General features: G+C 55.6%; 5 protein-coding genes across 5 annotated transcripts; 2 read left to right on the top strand and 3 right to left on the bottom strand.

Moving 5' to 3' along the window:
• Nucleotides 1-2: 2 nt before the first annotated feature.
• Nucleotides 3-1,342, bottom strand: HER10_EVM0005129 (methyltransferase). The gene has a single exon (XM_035474753.1). The coding sequence runs from the start codon at nt 916-918 to the stop codon at nt 73-75; it is 846 nt and encodes a 281-aa protein (XP_035329305.1). The 5' UTR covers nt 919-1,342; the 3' UTR covers nt 3-72.
• Nucleotides 1,343-2,196: 854 nt separating this feature from the next.
• On the top strand, nt 2,197-5,274 carry HER10_EVM0006115 (ARS binding protein 2). The gene is made up of 2 exons (XM_035475710.1): nt 2,197-3,270; nt 3,323-5,274. Exons 1-2 carry the CDS (start codon nt 2,785-2,787, stop codon nt 4,994-4,996), a joined length of 2,160 nt encoding a protein of 719 aa, XP_035329424.1. The 5' UTR covers nt 2,197-2,784; the 3' UTR covers nt 4,997-5,274.
• Nucleotides 5,275-5,603: 329 nt separating this feature from the next.
• Nucleotides 5,604-7,094, top strand: HER10_EVM0008313 (dienelactone hydrolase; the record flags this gene model as incomplete). Its single annotated transcript, XM_035477840.1, has 6 exons — nt 5,604-5,667; nt 5,723-5,765; nt 5,827-5,867; nt 6,150-6,301; nt 6,393-6,518; nt 6,666-7,094. 6 exons carry the CDS (start codon nt 5,604-5,606, stop codon nt 7,092-7,094), a joined length of 855 nt encoding a protein of 284 aa, XP_035329724.1.
• Nucleotides 7,095-7,426: 332 nt separating this feature from the next.
• HER10_EVM0005346 (mechanosensitive ion channel) lies at nt 7,427-10,125 on the bottom strand (the record flags this gene model as incomplete). Its single annotated transcript, XM_035474967.1, has 2 exons — nt 7,427-8,671; nt 8,725-10,125. The coding sequence occupies 2 exons, from the start codon at nt 10,123-10,125 to the stop codon at nt 7,427-7,429; spliced, it is 2,646 nt and encodes an 881-aa protein (XP_035329338.1).
• Nucleotides 10,126-15,392: 5,267 nt separating this feature from the next.
• Nucleotides 15,393-17,777, bottom strand: HER10_EVM0009221 (uncharacterized protein; the record flags this gene model as incomplete). Its single annotated transcript, XM_035478714.1, has 8 exons — nt 15,393-15,895; nt 15,970-16,248; nt 16,306-16,352; nt 16,428-16,770; nt 16,840-17,122; nt 17,189-17,552; nt 17,610-17,690; nt 17,743-17,777. The coding sequence occupies 8 exons, from the start codon at nt 17,775-17,777 to the stop codon at nt 15,393-15,395; spliced, it is 1,935 nt and encodes a 644-aa protein (XP_035329831.1).
• Between the last annotated feature and the right edge of the window lie 889 nt (nt 17,778-18,666).

Here is an 18,666-nt window from a genome sequence, read left to right on the forward strand (position 1 = left end):
CATAGTTGAAAATATTCATATTATCATTGACTCATTAAGTACAACTCAAATCAGCTCCAGATTAGTGTATCTTTAAGGACCAAACACCAGCGCTCGTACTTCGATGCTCTCGCGGCCCACGGCATCAGCCCTCGTCCTCGGATCTTCAAAGGCAGTGTGAGCCACGCGACCTCCCTCGACACCAGTGCCGTCCCGGAGACCCTCGCTATCGAAGCACTCAAGCAGCAGCCGCTCGTCTCCCGTCATTCCGCTCAGGTAGTACCACTTTTGCTCCGGGCTGAACTTGATACCCGCTGTCTCACCGGTGTAGCCCGTGGTATACCGGTGCTCGATGGGTACGATATCCTCGTCGGCCAGCGTCGAGGACGAGGCGAAGCCCAGCGGGAAGGACTCGACGGGCGTCTTGTTGAGCGGGCGCCAGACGTTGATGATACGGTAGCGGCCCGCGAGGAGCTTGTCTGCTTCTTCTTGGGGGAGGTGCTTTTTCACGCGCTGGATGACGGAGGACGGGGTCTGGTCGATGTGCACGCGGGTAACTGGGTTCCGCGGGGCCTTGGGGTCGGCGCGGCGGATGGTGTGGTCGAAGAAGAGGACGCGGGTGCTTCCGGGGACATGTTCCAGGAGGAGCTTCTCAAGTTCCGGATAGTATTTTTCTTTGACGGATTCGTCGTCTGTGAAGTCTTTCTCTGCGGAGGGCGGGAGGTTGCGGATCACGGCGAAGGCGTCGCGGTCTAGGGAGAATTCCGATTCGCGGCCGCGGATGTCGTTGAGGAGGGTTTCTGTGGGAGCGTCGCCGTAGTTTCTGGAGGGGGGACCGTCTGGGTTGATGAGGTTGTAGGGGGACGCGTTGTCGGCGGGCGCGGCGAAGAAGTTTAGGGTTGCGCGGACTTGGCCGCGGGGGACTCTGTCGATGGCCATTGGGAGATGAGGTCTGGGTTTGGGGTGCACGATGATATCTAGAGCTTTCTGCTGGAGGTTGTAAATGAGTCTTGATCTTTGTAATTCACGCTGAGACGTTGATGAGGATGGCGATGAGGTGGTGTTAGTGGGATCAGTGATATCTTGAAATATTTCCTCCTCCTACTAGAGAGCTTCTTCTTTCTTTAAATACTGTAACACTTGGATGCTGTATTTCAAAGCATGATGATAAATGAAGCCATTCGAAGCACCGAAAATGGCCTATGCTTGTGAGAGAGCAATCACGTCATTTGGTGTCGATTGGTCTGAAGAGCCTCGGTGCGGAGGTGATTGGGTCAATGGAATGGGATTAGTCAGGTTGGAGACCATGCCGTGGCATCTCTGGAGATTTTGGGTTCTTGGGGTTTACTGTGGTAGGTTCCCAGTTTCCGGGGTTTGTAGAGGACAAGGCATGGGGGGCATTAGTCAAGGGCGTAGGTCAGAAAAGGCTTGGAATTACGCCTCGTTTGATTGAATGTGATCGACGGGCCTACCTAGGTGGGATACCGTACTCCGTACTTCGCGCTATCGTAGACAAAGACGATTGAGGGTGTGAAGGATATATTTCTTTTGCGATTGAGATAGTCTGCCTGAGCAGCCACCCTTCTTTCTTGTCTTTAGCCTTTCAACCGTTGATCAAGAGACGTACATCAACACACATGATCACAATGAAAAGACCAGAACTGGACTATACAATTGGCCTGGGTGTCTATGTCTCTACTGACTTCCGTAGAGAAATTGTTATGAGTGGTTCGTTAAAGATGTATTAAAGTTCGGTCTTTGACAGACAGCCTTAACTTTTTCAAACGGCAAGATCAGATCGGAATGCCGAGAGCAGCCGGCAGAAAGTGTAAAAGGCATTTCCTGCAGTTTTACTGCCTTGGGGGCCAGTGACTAAGCGGGAGGCGATCTGGGGAAGCTGGTCAATGATGACATTGCACAGTGTCCAACTCGCCGTGTTTGAGACAGTTTCAACACGGCCGCATTTGCCGTTCCCCCTAACCACACCTTGCCACAGCACCACAGTTACCTACCAGCCTACCTAGGTACACTACCTGCTACCACCAAGCTCCCACGGCTCCATCTTCAGCTCGATCCCTCTCGGGGGATTCCTTCCCAGCTTCCGGATGGCCCTAAGCGCAATGGCGCACCTGGTTGCAGCGACCCTGGCTGCAGCAAGACCTCGCTTCTACGGTTCTACCACCCAGGGCCTCCTCTCCCACTCCTACCTACCTTACTGCGTACCTAAACCTCTACACTAGTCTCTGGCCCCCCCAGTGGTGGTGGCCCCCTTTGACTGGCATTAGGACTGCTCAATGCTCTGGTGGTGACAAAGGCTAATTTTAGCACGTCCCTCTCTCTCTCCTTTGCCCGTCCATCACTCTCTCGCTAGGGCCCTAAATTAACCCCGACTTTACCAGCTCGATTCGATTCAATGTTTAGATTGACCCAAGCTTTCCTCTCATCTCGAAAAGAGCCGTTTGGATCTGACTGTCCGTCACCTTAGTAGATGAGACCGTGAGCTACGGGACGGATTGCATCGGTTTCATCCACCCCCATCTTCTCCCGGCTCATTCAGCCTCTATCACCTGCTCTTGTCTCGAGAACAGACTGAGAGACGCATCTGGGACACTCTCTGCCCCCCCTCGTTGAGCTGGCTAGGTGGTGATGCTGCGTCCACGATACTCCTCATACACTTTGTCGCGTCGTCGTTAGGCTTTAACGCTGTCAACTCGTATCGCGCGTGCTGTCAATGCGCGGCCCAGCTCTCGCCTCGTCGGTGATGATGTCCAATATCCCGGATTACTCAACACCGACTCATGCGCGATGATATCCCCGCAACCGACGATGCAGCACCACCAACCGCAGTCGCTCCCGCCGCCGCTGCCACCGCCGCCGTCGGCAGTGCCCAACGGCATGCATGGGCAATCCCCGTCGCCCTCAATGAGGCATCAGCACATGGCCGCCCCACGGTCGTCGACGTCGTCAATCTCGAGCAGCAGGTTCACCCTCCCGGACAGGAACGTGACGGCGGACACCATTGAGGATGCCTACACCCACTTTGTCATGTCCTGCAACCCGGCCGTCCCGCCCGACACGGACACGGCCGCGCTGCGGGAAGCTTTCCGGGTCCCGCCCAAGAGCGGCGGCAAGAGCTTCAGCACTTTCACCCTTTTCGAGCTCATCAAGCAGTTGGAGACCAAGGAGATCAAGACGTGGGCAGAGTTGGCTCTCAAGTTGGGCGTCGAACCCCCTGATCAGGATAAGGGTCAGAGTTCTCAAAAGATTCAGCAGTATGCCGTCCGGCTCAAGGTTTGTTTCTGTACATGGTTCAATGAATCGCGCAACCGGCTGACTCTTATAGCGCTGGATGCATTCTATGCATGTGGATGCCTTCTTTGAGTATCTGATGGATCACCCTCACCCTTACTGGACAGAGATCCCAAACGACCCAACGCCAGTGTGTGAAGCGGGAAGAGATGGTGTGCTAGCAGAAGACGACATGGCTCTCCGAGCACTTTTACCACAGATTCGGCCCAGGCGGGGGAGGAAAAGGCCAGAGGACGAGGAGTTCGCAAAGTCCCCTTCACAACGAGCGAGATTGGACTCGCCGCCGACGGGGACGGCCTACACCGCCGCCCGGCCAGAGACTCTGGGTCCGTGGTCCGCTCACCCGGATGGACGGGCTACGTTCGGCTGCTCCGATCCTTTGAAGTTGAGCGCCAACACGGGATCAGTGACGGGCTGGCCTCCGGCCCCTGACACAGCGCAGACGCCGCTCACGGCGTATCCACAGGGCCCGATGTCTGCGCTCACGCCGTCAACGCGCAACGGCGGGTTCTGGGGTGATGCGGAACCAAGGTCGGCTATTACTCCCTCACGACCAAAGGCATCTCACCGGCGGCATGGTGCCAAAGTCGTTTCCTCTGCGTGGAGGAGTGGCGGACCGGGAGGCAGCGGCAAGACTCGGGGGAGGCCACCTATGAACAAAACGAATGTCGATGGGCCGTTTGTGGCTTTTCCCGCCGAAGGACCGGCGTACAAGCGGCCAAGTCCCGATACCAAGATCGAGCCGGGCCCGATTACACCACCGGCGCCAATAACTCAGACCGTACCAGTACCACCAGTTGCGGTCACAGAATTACCTCCCCCGCCGCATATACCGCGGCCGGCCAAGCCGAGTATCTCACTACAGGTTCCGGAACGTCAAGGAGGATCCGTTCGTCTTGCGACGCCGCCGCCGCCTCCTCCAATCGTGATCGTCAACGGAGAACCCCCGGGCGAAGTACCCGACATAACAAACTCGACAGCCACAGCACCACCATTGGAATTCCCGCCCGGTCACAACGTGCCCCTACCCCCCGGTGCCATACCACCAGTAGACCTGAAAGCGCAGACCGTCCTGCCGGTCGACCCGCCGCCCGCCGCGAAAGGCAGCGGCATACCCCCGCAACCCAACGACATCCCCATCGGCATGTTCGAGAACATGAAGGACCGGACCAACATCGACGCCGTCCTGGGCTATTTCGCGCACGAGACGGCCAACGGCGACTGGGTCGACGCGGACAACAACCCCATCGAGAACTGCAGCATCGCCGAGGCCTACGCGCTCGTGCACACCACTGTAGAAAGGATGTGGCAGACGGCGCCGAACCAGGACGCCTTTTTGATTAATCTCGCCGCGCTGGCGGGCGGCAGGGCGCTCATGACGACGAGCAAGCTGCGGGTGAAGCGGGAGGAAGAATACGAAGACCGCGCGACGTACAGCTGCAGCTGGGAGTTCCGGCTGGGGACGATACGGGGCAACTACAACATGGTGCAGACGGTCATGTACAACCGGTGGCGGCGGCCCGAGGAGAAGCTGGAGAAGCCCAACATGAAGGGCACGGGCGGTGCCGAGTCGGAGTGGGAGAGGAAATATCGGGACCTGCTGGCGCTGTCGGAGAAGAGGGATAAGGAGATCCAGGCTATGCGGGCTGGGCTTACGGCGAAGCTGAACGAGACGTTTCAGGATGCCAAGGATCTTGAGAATAAGTGAGGGAAAGTACGTGGCTTGTAATCATATTGAATCCGAGAGGATTGCCGTCGTGGGAAATATTATCAGGGGAAGGGGAAGCATACGGCGCACAGAGAACGTCATGAGGGTGGCGTGGAATATTCAGGATTTAGGGGCGTCCTTCAGAAGAAAAACAAGCAAAGGGGGGACGGTGTTGATATCATGCGGATGGCGTAATAATCGAAAGCGAAAGCATAGTGCTGGCGCAGGGTCATGGGAGAGCGTATATCAAGGATGGAACTGGGTGTTTAGGCGGAGGGGGCAGAAATACCAAGTGAAAAGCAATGCTATAGTCATCTTGATAAACATCCGTCAGATACTTATCACAAGCTCAGCTCCGCTACAAAATCTAGTGAATACTCAAGACTTCAAGATAGTAGCTGCCATTCCAGTTCAACCCAGGTGGACTGAGAAGGAAGGGTGGTGGAGTGAAGGGGGGCTTACTAAGGTCCTCCAGATCAGAGGTCCAATGCTATCAGCCAATGAGATGCAAATCACTCAACTACAACAAACCTCACTCATTGACTGTCAATTCGACGACTGCTTCATCCTACGTACTCAATCAGTCAATTCTCAACGACCCTTCAAAATGCTCATCAAGGAGTCTTACGTTGACGTGCCGACCAAGGCCGACGGCAAGGATGGTTCCATGCGTACGTGCAATCTGAACCTGTGATAATGGTCCTCGAAAGCTGACAACGGTCACAGGAATCTTCCTCTTCCACCCTTCCATTCCAGGCTATCCTCAGGCGTAAGATATCTTCCTTAGTCCAGAAATCAGATCGTATAATCCAATTGACATACATCTGCAGCAAGTTCCCCGGCGTCTGCCTCTTTTCCGAGATCTACCAAGGTCAGTACAGTCAGGCCATGCCTCTTCTCCATGGCGGCGGGGTCTACCCAAAAAAAGCTGCCCTTTCCCCCGCACTGGGGGTGCTCGACCCCTCCACCCCACCCTCACCGAACCTACACCGAGTTCACCGAATTGTTGACCGAGTACTTTGATTTCACTTCACTTTATGTCTTCAACTGTTGTTAGCTTGTCATACAACAGAATCCCTTTTCACACTAAAATCCCATTCGAATGATACATAAACTCCGTCTTTTCGTGAAGGATCAATTGACAAGTCGATAGTGACCGGCCCCGTCGCCCGCTTCGCCCGCCAGATCGCAGGACAGGGCTACATCGTCGCCGCGCCCTCGTCCTACCACGACTTCACCGGCCCAGAGGCCTTGGCCTACGATGTCCCCGGCACCGACAAGGGCAACGCCTGGAAGATTGAAAAGGTACGCTCTCATATTCACTAGCCTTCTTATCTTGACATGAGTGAACTTCACACAGTGACTTTGGCTGACCATCTTCAACACTGATATCAAGACCCTCGAGTCCTACGATGAAGACTCCCGCCGCACCGTAGACCACCTCCTCACCCTCCCAACCTGCACCGGCAAAATCGGCAGCACGGGGATGTGCCTAGGCGGCCACCTCGCCGTCAGAGCCTCCGTACGTCTCTCACCCCCTTTCCCTTTCCATTCCCCTCTCTCACTCCCGCTCCCCCTCAACCTCTCCCTCCACCTCCAAACTCCCACCTCTCACCAAGAACCCCACTCACAATCCCCGTAATCCTCCCCAAACTAATCACCACACCAGCTCGACCCCCGAATCACCTCCTGCGTAGCCTACTTCGCAACAGACATCCACACCCGCACCCTAGGCCCCTACACCGCAGCAAACTCCTCCCCAACAGCCCCCGAAAACAGCACCCACACCCTAGACCTCTTCGCCACGAACCTCACCCACGCAGAGGTGGCCATGATTTTCGGGGTAAAAGACACCCACGTCCCCGCAGAAGGCCGCGACCTCATCCGCGCCAAGCTCCGCGAGGCAGGCGTCACGACGAGCTTTTACGAGTTCGCGTGGGCCCAGCACGCCTTTATCCGCGACGAGCTGAGTAAGGGACGGTATGACCCGGCCATCACAAAGGTCTGCTTTGAGATTCTGTTGGAGTTGTTTGGGAGGACGCTCAAGCTGGATCTGGGTCCGTTGGAGGGCGTTGGCGAGGTTGAGCACGTTTGCTAGGTACTAAAGTAAACAAGTGTTGACGACCTAGGAGAAAATTCTTCACGTAAGGAGAGGCAAGCCAAGCATTGGTAAGAGGAATAGTATTTATCTGCGGACGACATGTCATCATACTCTATTCGTAATCTATCTGTTTCCCCCCATGTGAAGTTTGTGTAAGGAAATTCATTAGGCATGGGGAAGCCAGTCTCAATGCCCACGTAAAAGAAAACGCCCGGTGTTTTGTGTCAGACAATTGACCGGCTGGTATTAATCTTTCTCCGAATTTTTTTTTTGCTGCTTCTCCTTCTTTTACTTTGTTATTCTTTTCGTGCCATCCTTAGCGTCCCCCTTTACTGCTTCTTTGAAGTGCTAGGCTGAACCTCCTGCTGGGTGCTGGATACACTGCGTCCACGAGGACGCTGGCCCGATGGGGCGCTCTGGAGTGGGTGGGGGGTAAGGTTGGTGTTGTGGGGAGGCGAGATGGTGGGAGACAGGGACTGTCCGTAGGCGCCGGAGTAACCGGTTGATTGGGCGCCGTAGTAGGGAGAGTTGTAGGATCCTTGAACACCCGTCTCTGCCTCCTCGTCGTAAATGCGGTTGCGAGACGTCGTCTGCGTCAGACCGAGGCCGGGTCCATCACCGACGGGGGACATGGGGATGCCTTCGCCGGGCTTGCGTCGGCCACCACCACCCTTGGTGCTGGCGCGCTTCATCAGCTGACTGCGGACGCGGTCGATATCATTAGAGCGGCGGCGAGCTTCCTGGGACGACAAAGTGTCGTCATCGCCTACCCGGTAGCCCCATTCCTCTTCGACCATCGGGTCACGCAGGTTGAGTTCAGCTGCGGCAGCCTTCTCGGTTTTAGAGTCGGGATTGCCGTCAGTTCCTTCGGCGGCGGGAGAGGGCACCAAACGCGCGGCCTCCTTATCCTTGGCAGCCTTGTCACGGGCTGACGCAGCGAAGGAGTCGGTGACGGCGACGGAGTAAGATGGGTTGCCAGGAGCACCAAGGGCCTCGCTACCACCACCAGGGGCATAAATGGGGATCTTCTTCAGAGCCATGGCCAGAGCACACATGAACTTGGAGCGGCGAGTGGCGCGAACGCCATCGTTGTGCCAGTTGGACTTGTGCTTGATCGCGATCTTAAGCTGTAGCTTGTCCAAATCACCGACACCGGCAACGCCAATGGCGATATCGGGCATGAAGTCGCGGGAGTTATCGGAGTTGCGAACAAAGTTCTCCATCTCAACACGGAGGAGTTCGAGGTCCTCGAAGCTGGTGTCGTAGGAGACGTTCAAGTCGATGACCTCCTTCATGGCCTTGCTACGGGAGACGTTCTCGATCCAAAGGTTGTTGAGAGCGATGTTGGGAACCTGGACGACCTGCATCTTGTCGATGCGGGTGAAGACGGTGTACAGAAGCGAAATCTTGTCCACGATGAGTTGCTGCTTCTCGGAACCAACAATATCGACTCTGTCACCGACGTCGTAGGGATGCTTGACGAAGAGGAAGATGCAGGAACCAAGGAATTCCTGGGTGGTAACGGCGAAGACGAATGACAGGGAAAGAAGCGCAGTACCAGCAGTGGCGACGGTCTAAATTGGTCAGCGGCGTTCAAGACAGAGTAGAAGGGGAGGGGGAAGCTTACGGTCAAGAAGCTGGACTGGAACCACGCGAGGAAAATGAAGACAACGATCAAGACGACAACGAACATGAGAACCTTATCAAACACGCGGAGTGCCTGACCAATGTCCTTCATTCCCTCGGTAATAGCCTTGCGTTCCTTGCCAATCTCGACAACCTTGCGAGTCATCTCTTCCAAGCTGATATCTCCGTTCATGTCGTTATCGATCATACCGAAAGCCTCGTCGGCCTCATCAGAGTAAGCGGGTCCAAGCACTTCCAGGAAATCTTCGGGGTACAGCGAGTCCTTTCCTTCGACCACAAAAGACATCCAGATACGGCGGGCGAGAGCCTCGGAAGGCTTGTGCTTCTCGAGGGCTTCAATAACAATGGAGTGAGCCGAGTTGGGGTTGAAGACCTGCTTTCCAGTGATTTCCGAGGCAATGTTACCGAAGACACCGGTGATCTTGTCTCCTACACGGCCAATGTCACCGACAAGGCGGAGGGGCGTAGCGCTACCATTACCGCCCTTGCCACCCTTCGCGGCCTTGGCTAAGATCAAATCGAGACTATCGTTGATGACATAGTCCTCGTCCTCAAACTCGGGACAGTACATAGGGAAAAGGGTGCGGGAAGCATCATAGAGGAGACCGAGCAAGCGAACCTCACGCTTGGACTCCTTGATGCGAAGAGCGAATGATCTCTGGTGGTAAGAGATACCGATGAGCTGAACAATGGCCTTCTCGCCAAGGTATACGGCTGAAGACACAAATGTGGCACCAAGAAGACGGATCATGGTGGTTACCCAGGTAGATTGGTTATTGTCGGACTTGAAGAGGGCCTGGAATGACTGCCATGATGCCAGGGCCCAGAAGAAGAGTGAAAGGGCAATCTGCAAATTCTGGAGGACAGTAGCGTACTTGCGCGTACCGGAACTGACCACTCCACAGAAGAACATGAAGGCGTGAGGCATGAGCCAGGCAACAACCTTGCCGGCCCAGAGGGTCAACCAAGCAATCTCAATCCACACAAAGAGGTTGAATAGTGATTTCTCTTTGTTGTTGCCAATCATGACATCGTCTTTGTGACCCGTAATGGGGAGAACGATGAGTGGTATCGCGAGTAGAAGACCGATAGGAATGATGTAAACCAGGTAGCGCGTGACGACAGACGCGCTGGTGATCTTGGTGTAGAAGCGACCCATGGCGTTCATCTTGACCTCGTCCGAGCCAGCAGTTCCGTGGCGGCCGAGTTCTGCCTTCTTCTTGCGGCGTCCGCCCTTGGCATTGGGGCGGTGGAAAAGACCATGCTTCTCGTTTGTACCAGAGGAACCAGAGTCCTCGTTGGAAGCGTTCATCGTGGGCTTCCTGGCGCCAGTAGAGGCGGCGCTCCTGACCTGGGTCAGAGGAATATCGCCGTCAGGCATGTCGTTCGACTGTGTGTTGTTTATAGGCAGGAATCCCGAATGCCGCGGCGAGAGAGGTCCCGGCATGCCGAAATAGCGAGGGAGCTCTTAAGTTGTGTCGTATCTAGTCGAGGGGGAAGGAGGAATGCTGGTGTAGAACGGTGATTGATGATTGTTGTACAGACCACTTGCTGTATAGTTGCAGTCTATTAATGCGCAGACGGAGTGGATGTCGAATCCAGCTCTTGTAGGAAACCAATCGAGGCGTCGTGTGAGGCTCGAGAGGAAAATGAGAAAAAGGTTGAGAACCAAGAGTAACGACTGGGTCTGGTTCTACAAGAGGTGAGCGCGCGTGTATGTTCTGTGTTATCCTCGAGTGTGACGACAACCCAATTCCCAAAAGCGAAGGTAATTACAAGGAAAAGGTTATCTTTAGAGGAGGAGGGTAGGACGAGATAGGATAGGTAGGGAAGAGAGGGCGGGGAGGAGGAGAAAAGAGAGAAAGCGAACGAGAGTGAATGGAGAGGTCGAAACGAGCGGGAGTCTAGATGAAAAAGAAGGCGAGGAGGGGAAGAAGCTCAGGGTTTAAGCGAAAGACGAGCCAAAAATGGCAGAGAGAATGACGGCAAGGTTCTGTTCTAGTTAGGGAAACAGGATGGAGACGTGGGATGGTAAGGTGTGGTTAGCAGGTTGACGATCATCAAAGTGCAAGGCGACACGGCAAGCACGAGCAAGGCAATTAGTGGCAGGGCAAGCGGAAAGCCGCAAAGACAGGACGAAAGGGGGCCGCCGCCGCTAGACGCGTTAGTGGGAGGGACGGCTGTCTTGGAGCGTGCATCTTGGCGGGACCCCTGAACGGTTTTTTTCTTCCTTCTGTGCTGAGCCGGGGCACCCCCCTTCTGGTGCATCTAGTTTTTTCTTCTTCTTTTTTTTTCCCTTTCGTCTGCTGGTTCTGGGTCAATCTCTGGCAGAGTACCTTGAGTACGTACTCTGAATTCCTGCACAGTGGACGTGAGCCTGGACAGCCAGAGGCCCAGAGCAGACAGCCAGATCAAGCAGAAAACGGGCCAGAAATCTCAAAGTGGCCGGCTTTCTGCTGCAGGACGGGCTGGCAGCTTTGATGCAGGGGACAAGCCACTGACAGGCGAGTTTCAGAAGTTCTCGAGTCGATTGCTGGGATTGGCCGGTACGCAAGACTGGTGGTTCCCGATTCTTGGTTGGTGGATGGTCTGTGATATCCACCTACGGATACTGTACATTGCTAGGTACCTACCTAGGTATCCCCGTATCTACCTGGTGGACTGTAGCAGGGTTGGCAGAGATACGTACCTCAGCTGGGTGGAGGTGCCTCTTCTCAGGTGGGCCTTGATGATGCCGTGCTCGCCGGTGGACTTCTTGGTTTTTTTCTACGCATCTATTTTACTTCCGCTATGGAATGCCGTGCGATTGGGGTCACTAGGACGCGGTACTTGCAAGTTACAGAGACATTACGACATATGAGTGTTGTTGTTATGGACGTTGGTCACAAAACCGTGAATGTATGTATGTATGTATGTGCCTTGCAGCCTGCAGGAAGGAACTGCCCGGCAAGGTCGAGGGACGCGTCGGTATTGCTCCTTTCCGTCTGGGATGCATATCATGACATATCCGAAGTTTTGACACTCGCACAGAGCTTGATTACATAGTCACATACATAGTACACACGTCTGTAGTCGTACCTATGTGATTGTGAAGCTGTGTGTGCTATCAAAAGGTTGCACTGAGAGTTCTCTAGTGCACTTCAAGGTTCCTCGAGTTGATTGTGCGAGTGCCGCACATCAGACGTGCCGCAGAACCGCTTACGAGTGAGTGAAGCTTGATGTTCCTTCGTCACCACTCGATTGGTTGTTGAATTTGGTGCCTGGGTGTAGTTGCATGTGCTGCTGCATGAGAGTGAGATTGCACATTTTGGTGAGATTACAATGGTGTAAGTTGTAACCCCATGTTGCCATGCGAGCACCCTTCATTCGGTTTCTTGTTCCTTAATATCGTCACATATCCCTCTAGGGCAGCGTCAGTACCGGCAGTCTGAAGGCCCCGGTGACTGTTTTGGAGTCATTTGGGGTGGGCTGAGCCAATGTTGCGTGGGAAAGGGTCGACCTTGGTGGGAACACTGGTAAGAGGAAGGGTCCCTCCCAATTCATTCTGGGGTCCTCGGGTTCCATTCTCCAAGCGGCTCTCCCAAGCAGTTCCCAGCGCTGTTCTCTGGGGTCAAGGTGGTCTGCGCCTTCCACCATCTTGCGGCCTTGCCCTGGTTATTGGAGAGTTGGAGTTGCAGTGTTCCCACGGAGTAATCAGGGAAGCTGCCCGGTCAGGTCCACCCGGCTGACGAGTCGCCTGTTGTTTAGCTGCTCGATTTGCGAGAGATGGCCGACTATCGCTCCATCATGTTCCCACATCGGTGGAGTGTTAGAAGCTTAACCTTTTACATCTCCTTGCGTGGATCAATGCTGACCCTTTGCGCTTTGGGGAATATCTCCCAGGTGTCCCAGGTCGCTCTTGCGGCTCGCCTTCCACGTTCTGTCAGCACTCTGTGAATTCCGCAGATCTGGCCGGTCAGCCGCTTGCCGCCGGCGCCAACTTGTGGTCTTGCGCCAGTGGCCACTTAACACTATCACTGCCACTGTCACTGCCGTATCGCGATCCAGGAATAACACTCAGAAAATTCACCCCAATTAACTTATTGGTCTCCACCCACCGCCGTCTTTGGTGGAATACGAGCGTGGAGTTTTTTTTCCTCCTTCGGCATCGAGAGAGGCATCACCCTTCCATCACCTATCCATCCATCCAAGTCATCCCCCACCGTCCGCGCCGGCACATGTTTGCGTTTGACAGTTGCTGGAAGCATCATCCATCCGCCGCTTGACGACTAGCAAACCCACCGATCCATCAATCGATCCATCTTTAGCTCTTTGCCCATCATCCAACCTCTTGGAACCGAGTCACCTCGATGGACTGTGGGTGTCGACTCCCTCACGTACCTTCCACCCCATCTGGAGAGTCACCCCTCTTGGCATGGCCCCCCTTTCCATGTTGCAACCCTCCAAGATTCCCCAAGGGACCAGAAGACAACAACAAACCTCCGCCGGACCAGCCCGTCACACAAGGCAATCAATGCCGTTCACAGTCACAGAATCACACCAAAACACCAGACTACTCCCGTCCTTTTTTCAGCCTTCCCACAAGCCGACGTCGTCTCTGTTTCGTTTCCACCCGCATACAATTCTCGCTAGCACCAAAAGCCACCCACCCGACCATTCGTCGTCCGCCGCATCTTGTCTCCAGTCTCCTCCTTTTCGAGTGCCAGTCTCCAGTCTCCCAGCTCTCCTCCCCCCATCCCCGCCCCCTGCGTCCTAGCGGAGCCCTACAAGGACAAGAGAGAGACAAGCTGTGACAGAAGCTGGCTTGCACCGCGCGTTCAAGTCTCTTCGAGTCTGGACGGTCCAGACCTGCCCATGGGCCCCTGCTTCGACAGGCCGCTCAATCCTGCACCCATTGATCACGAAGTCAATTCAATTTCCGCTCTGTTTCTAATACTCACCACAGGTCGCAGGCGAGCTTCAAGGTTTTTTCTCGCAATATCAACGGCCGCATGGTCGGCCACTCATCTACCGTGTACGGGTTGCGCCCACTCGGTGGCCTGTCAGTCGCCCTCCCTGTCACCAGCTCTTCTTCACTAGCCCTTTTCGAATCTCAACCAACCAGCCGCCCCGTCCGCGGCTCGCGGCAGCCAAACAGCCGGCGTCCTCAACGGCGCCAGCCTAGTCCGACGGTGGCTTCATTGCGATTCGCGCCAGTGGCGACCAATGACACAACCGACTCCCTCACGGTTCCTCTTGTTTTCCCAAGAACGGTTTTCAGCCCGAGCTGATCGTCAGAGACACATCACACACCTCAGACCCTCGAAAAACGCGGGTACCTGAAAAAGCAAACGCTAGAGATTCCGAGGTTGCGGCGGTGTAACACGATCTCTCCTCACCTTCTCAGGCAAGAGGCACGGTCCACGGGCGAAGAACTTTATTCCACACGAGACGAAATGGCCTGTTTGCGCATTCTTTCTTTTTACTCTTCAAGTATGTGTTTCATGTGACATTCAACACTGCAAAGTGCTGCCTCTTACAGTTCACCTATCCCCTTTCTGAATTCCTGCAGCGCAAGCGGTGCCACGTCTCACATTCTCTACAATTTGAATCTGCGTGTCGGAGGTTGGATCGGATCTACAGCCCGTGTTGCGAAAATCTTTCATAATCGATCGCCTCAGTCTGCATTGTTGGGTTTGACGCTAGGCTCAACACGAGAGCGGCGGGAGAAGAATCTCGATTTGGATCACTGCTCGCGGCGGGCAATTCGGGAAAGTCTTCACGTTAGCACGCCTAGCTGCCGTTGCCCTCGTGCCAAGGGCCGAGAGCGCGCTCTTCTGTGTCTCCCAAAGACTTGCCTTCCCACGCGTTCTTCCGCACTTGGTGTCGTCGTCCCAGGAAAAGAACTCGGGGTTGTCGGGGTGCATACGTCAATCGAACGCGGCCCCCGCTACCAGGGAGATCCGAGGACCCATTTAGAAAAGCCGCCGTCTCTCGCGCCGTCTAGGAAGATCACTGAGACCTGCGAGTATGTTCTTACCGCCTTGCCGCCCCTGAGCCAGATTCGTCAAGAGACTTTTTTTTCCGTGCCTCTCAACCACGCCCCTCCAACCTTTCTGTGTGTCAAGCGGGCCGGTCTGGTGGCGGGAGACGTGGCAGGGTGGTTGAAAAGTCTTTTGTGGTCGTCAAGAATGTTGTCTGTCATGAATCGTGAAAATTGGAGGGGCTCTTTGTACAATCGGCAGCCATTCTCTACAGGTTATGCTACGTCGCTACGAAGGGAGGGGGGCGCATGCAAAGTGGCATCATCGGGATGTGTTCCGGTGCTTTCGTGATGTGTTTCGCTTACGGATTGTGGGCGGCTTACCCATTCAGAGCCGCCCACTCTTCTCGCCTCTCCCTCGTCTACAAAACAATTCTCCGAGTAGACGAAGTCAACTCGACGACGCTGATTACGTAGGCGCGCGTGTGTATTACACGCCGTACACTCCCATGCTCTTCCCGTCTAGCTCAGCCTCATTTGGTATCAAAGCCCCCCCAGTTCTCAACGTTCCACGGGTCGAACGGCGCTCCCACGCCAGTCAGTACAAACATAACCACTCCCCGCCGCATTTATGTCTTTCGTCTACAAGTTCTATCTCGTACCTCGGCTCGGCCGCCCCCATCCGTTTACGAGGCAGTGACGTCTACGCCGGTAGCCGAGCCGCTCCTCTTCTGATCCCGCTGCTCGACCTGCGTCTTCTCGTACGTCTCGCTCCCGTGGTGGTCCTCGTGCGTGAGGTCAAACTTGTACAGCGGCTCCAGCGTGGCATCCCTCTGGAAGAGAACCCATCGCTTGAACCAGTAGGGCAAGGCCTTTGTGAGCTGGTAGCGCATGAAGACGCGGGTGGGGACGGCGAAGACGTAGTCTAGCTCCTCGAGGGTGCGCTGTTTGGTTTCGGGCAGCCAGAAGAAGATCATGACGAGGGCGACGACGTTGAGGCCGGCGTAGAAGCTAAAGGAGCCCACGACGCCGAGGTCGGCGAGCATGATGGGGAAGCTGATGGAGAGGACGGCGGCCCAGAAGAGGCAGGTTGCTACGGCCCAGGACATTCCTACCTCGCGGTGGGAGAGGGGGAAGACCTCGGCGGAGTAGGTGAAGGGGACGGGGCCTTCGCCTGGTGAGTAGAATGCTGTGTGACTTTGTTAGTGTTTCTTCTTCTTCTTCTTGATATGTACCATGTGGATGATGTTAGAAGGGACATACCGGCAAAGAGGTAGACGAACAACGCCACGAGGCCCAGGTGAGCGCCTCCGGTGCCCGGGATGAGCGTGCAGAGACCCGCGGCGAGCAGCGTCCACGCCATCTGGGGGAAGGTGAAGAGGAGGAGGGAGCGGCGGCCAAAGGTGTCGATGGTCCAGATGGCGGGCCAGGCGAAGAGGAAGTTGACCATGCCGAAGCCGAAGGAGGCGAGGAGGGCGTTGTACTCTGATGTGCCGGCCTCTTTGAAGATTGTGCTGGAATAGAATGCAATGATGTTGATTCCTGTTCACTGGTGAGTATTGATTCAGGGGTATTCAAAGACGGGGGGTGACGACTTACCACACATTTGCTGGGCAATCATGACGGTGAAGGAAGCCAGCGTGGCGCTATATCAATCGCTTGTCAGTCTCGACATTCATCTTACGTTTCCCCCCTCCCATCCTATCATGGACATCACTCACCGTCTAATACGCGGAATGGTGAACAACTCGACAAAGCGCTTCGCGTAGTTGGACCGCCCGACAATCTCGGCCTCGACCTGGAGCTGGGTGTGGATGTAGTAGATGTCGCGCGCGGCCTGGATCGGGTGGTTGCGCAGCCGCAGCAGCGACTTCATGGCATCGGGGAACCGGTTCTTCTTGATGTACCAGCGCGGGGACTCTGGGCAGATGTAGATGAGCAGCACGAGCGGTAAGGCCGGGATGAAGGCGGACCCGAGCTGGAGGCGCCAGGCGATGGCGCCGGTCTTGGCGACGGCGAGGTTGGCTGCCGTTCCGGCTGCGATGCCGAAGGCTGTCCAGAGTTCTGTCGACATTGTAGTCAGTACACAGCGGGTCATGATACTTGTATCAAACACGATGAGTGGTCACTCACGCCATGTCATGACAAGAGCGCCGCGAATCGGCGCGGGCGAGTTCTCGGCGGCAAAGATGGGCACCGTGCTGGCTTTCGCTCCCATGCCGATGCCGAGAAGGATACGGCAGCCGAGCAGCTGCGGCCAGGTCTGGGAGAAGGCGCTCCCGATGACGGGCCAGAGGCAAAAGTTGGCGGCGAAGAAGATTGCGCCGCGGCGTCCAAAGAAGTTGTTGAGCGGATCCGAGAGCCAGCAGCCGATGAGGGCGCTGCCGATGTACGGCGCCGCGTTGACGAGGCCGACCTTTTGAGAGTGTTAGCATGTGATGATACCAAGCACATGGCTTGCGCGTGAGTGAGTGAGACGTACGAGGAGAGTATCATGATGCGAAGTTCCCCCGATCCCAAACACCGTGGGAAACGACAGATTCGCGCCGTTGCTACCCGTCTGATCCCACCCCTGGACGGCGGCGCCGATGGAGCAGGTGATGATGGTGAGGTACAGGATCTTGGGGATGCGCCACTTGTGCTCGATCTCGTCGCGGAGGATCTGGATCTCGGTGGCGTCGAGGGCTTCGGGGCCGTCAATCTCCTCGTAGCCCGTCGGGTCCTGGGCGACGAGGGCGCCCTTTTTCAAGACGGGTATGTACTCTTGCAGGCCCTTGTCGTGGGCAAAGGCTTCGACGTCGCGGAGGAGCTCGGCGCGGGTGATGCCGAGGAGGGGGTTCCTGATCCTGTTGGGTGGGTAGTTAGGTTACGTTCGATTGAGGAACTGGAGGCAGAGAACGGACTTTGCGTCGACGTTGTCGTTTAGGTCTACTGTTGCTTGGGATCCGCGACGGGCTTTCTCCATGTTGGAGAAGTCGCCCGAGCTGGATGTGTTAGTTGAAGTTCGAAGATTCATTGTGAGTGCGTAATGCTTACACCGCAGTTCCGTCTAGGTGTTTGTCGTCCGACATTGTTGCGGCGCGTTGAGTGCTGTCAACGACTCAACGCTTGATGGCCTCTTGGTTGAAGTGTAAGTGTTTCGAGCTCTATACTCTTGGTCTATCGCAGGACGACAGTCAAGTCTCTACGAAGGAGTGCGCCTAGAATCCGAGAGTGATCGTCCAACACAGAGACAGGGCTCGGACGAGAAGAGGGGAAACCGAGAAAGCATGGGATGGGCATTGCCTGGGTATTTGTATCTCGCCCACAGACAATATCTCATCCCAACCTCTGCACAAGGTTCACGGGGACTAGATCGGCGCAACCACCTTCCCCCGCAAGGCAAGAACGGCAGCTTCAAGGCGTCTGTCAACGCGAACTAGGTAGACCGGCTTTGTTTCCCTCTCCCTCTCCTTTCATGTTAATGGGACTAGACCACAGCGTGCGAGCATCCAGAGATAGATCCACAATGGGGCGACCCATGGGGAAAGTCCAAACCTTTGAAAGTGGATTCGCTGGGGTTTGGGGGCAAGGAGATGGTAGCTATTATTCAGATGGGCCATGGAGCAAATAATTTCCCCTCACGCGCGCGTGGTGTACGTGAATGGGACGGCTGGGTACCATGACAGTGGCGGCTCTCTCTTGGTCTGACCAAGGCAGCGGAGAGCACACTACACGGTTCGCAAGTTCGGCCTTGCATGGCCCATCATCTAGATCCCGGGGCCTAATTGGACTACCGGTCGAAAGAGATGTAACGATGCTCCGCCAGGGCGCATCTGCGTTGTGCGACATTTGAGATCTCCACTGGCAGTGGCTGCCATTCGAAGTGAGTTCTGCGGACCAAAGCCCGGCGCCTTGGTAGCGCTCCTCTGTTTTGGGGGAATTGGGCAGAGATCGGCACAATATGATACCGGCTGCTGG

The sequence above is a fragment of the Colletotrichum scovillei genome (assembly GCF_011075155.1).
Source record: "Colletotrichum scovillei strain TJNH1 chromosome Unknown Contig00009, whole genome shotgun sequence".
In the NCBI taxonomy this organism is placed as follows: domain Eukaryota; kingdom Fungi; phylum Ascomycota; class Sordariomycetes; order Glomerellales; family Glomerellaceae; genus Colletotrichum; species Colletotrichum scovillei.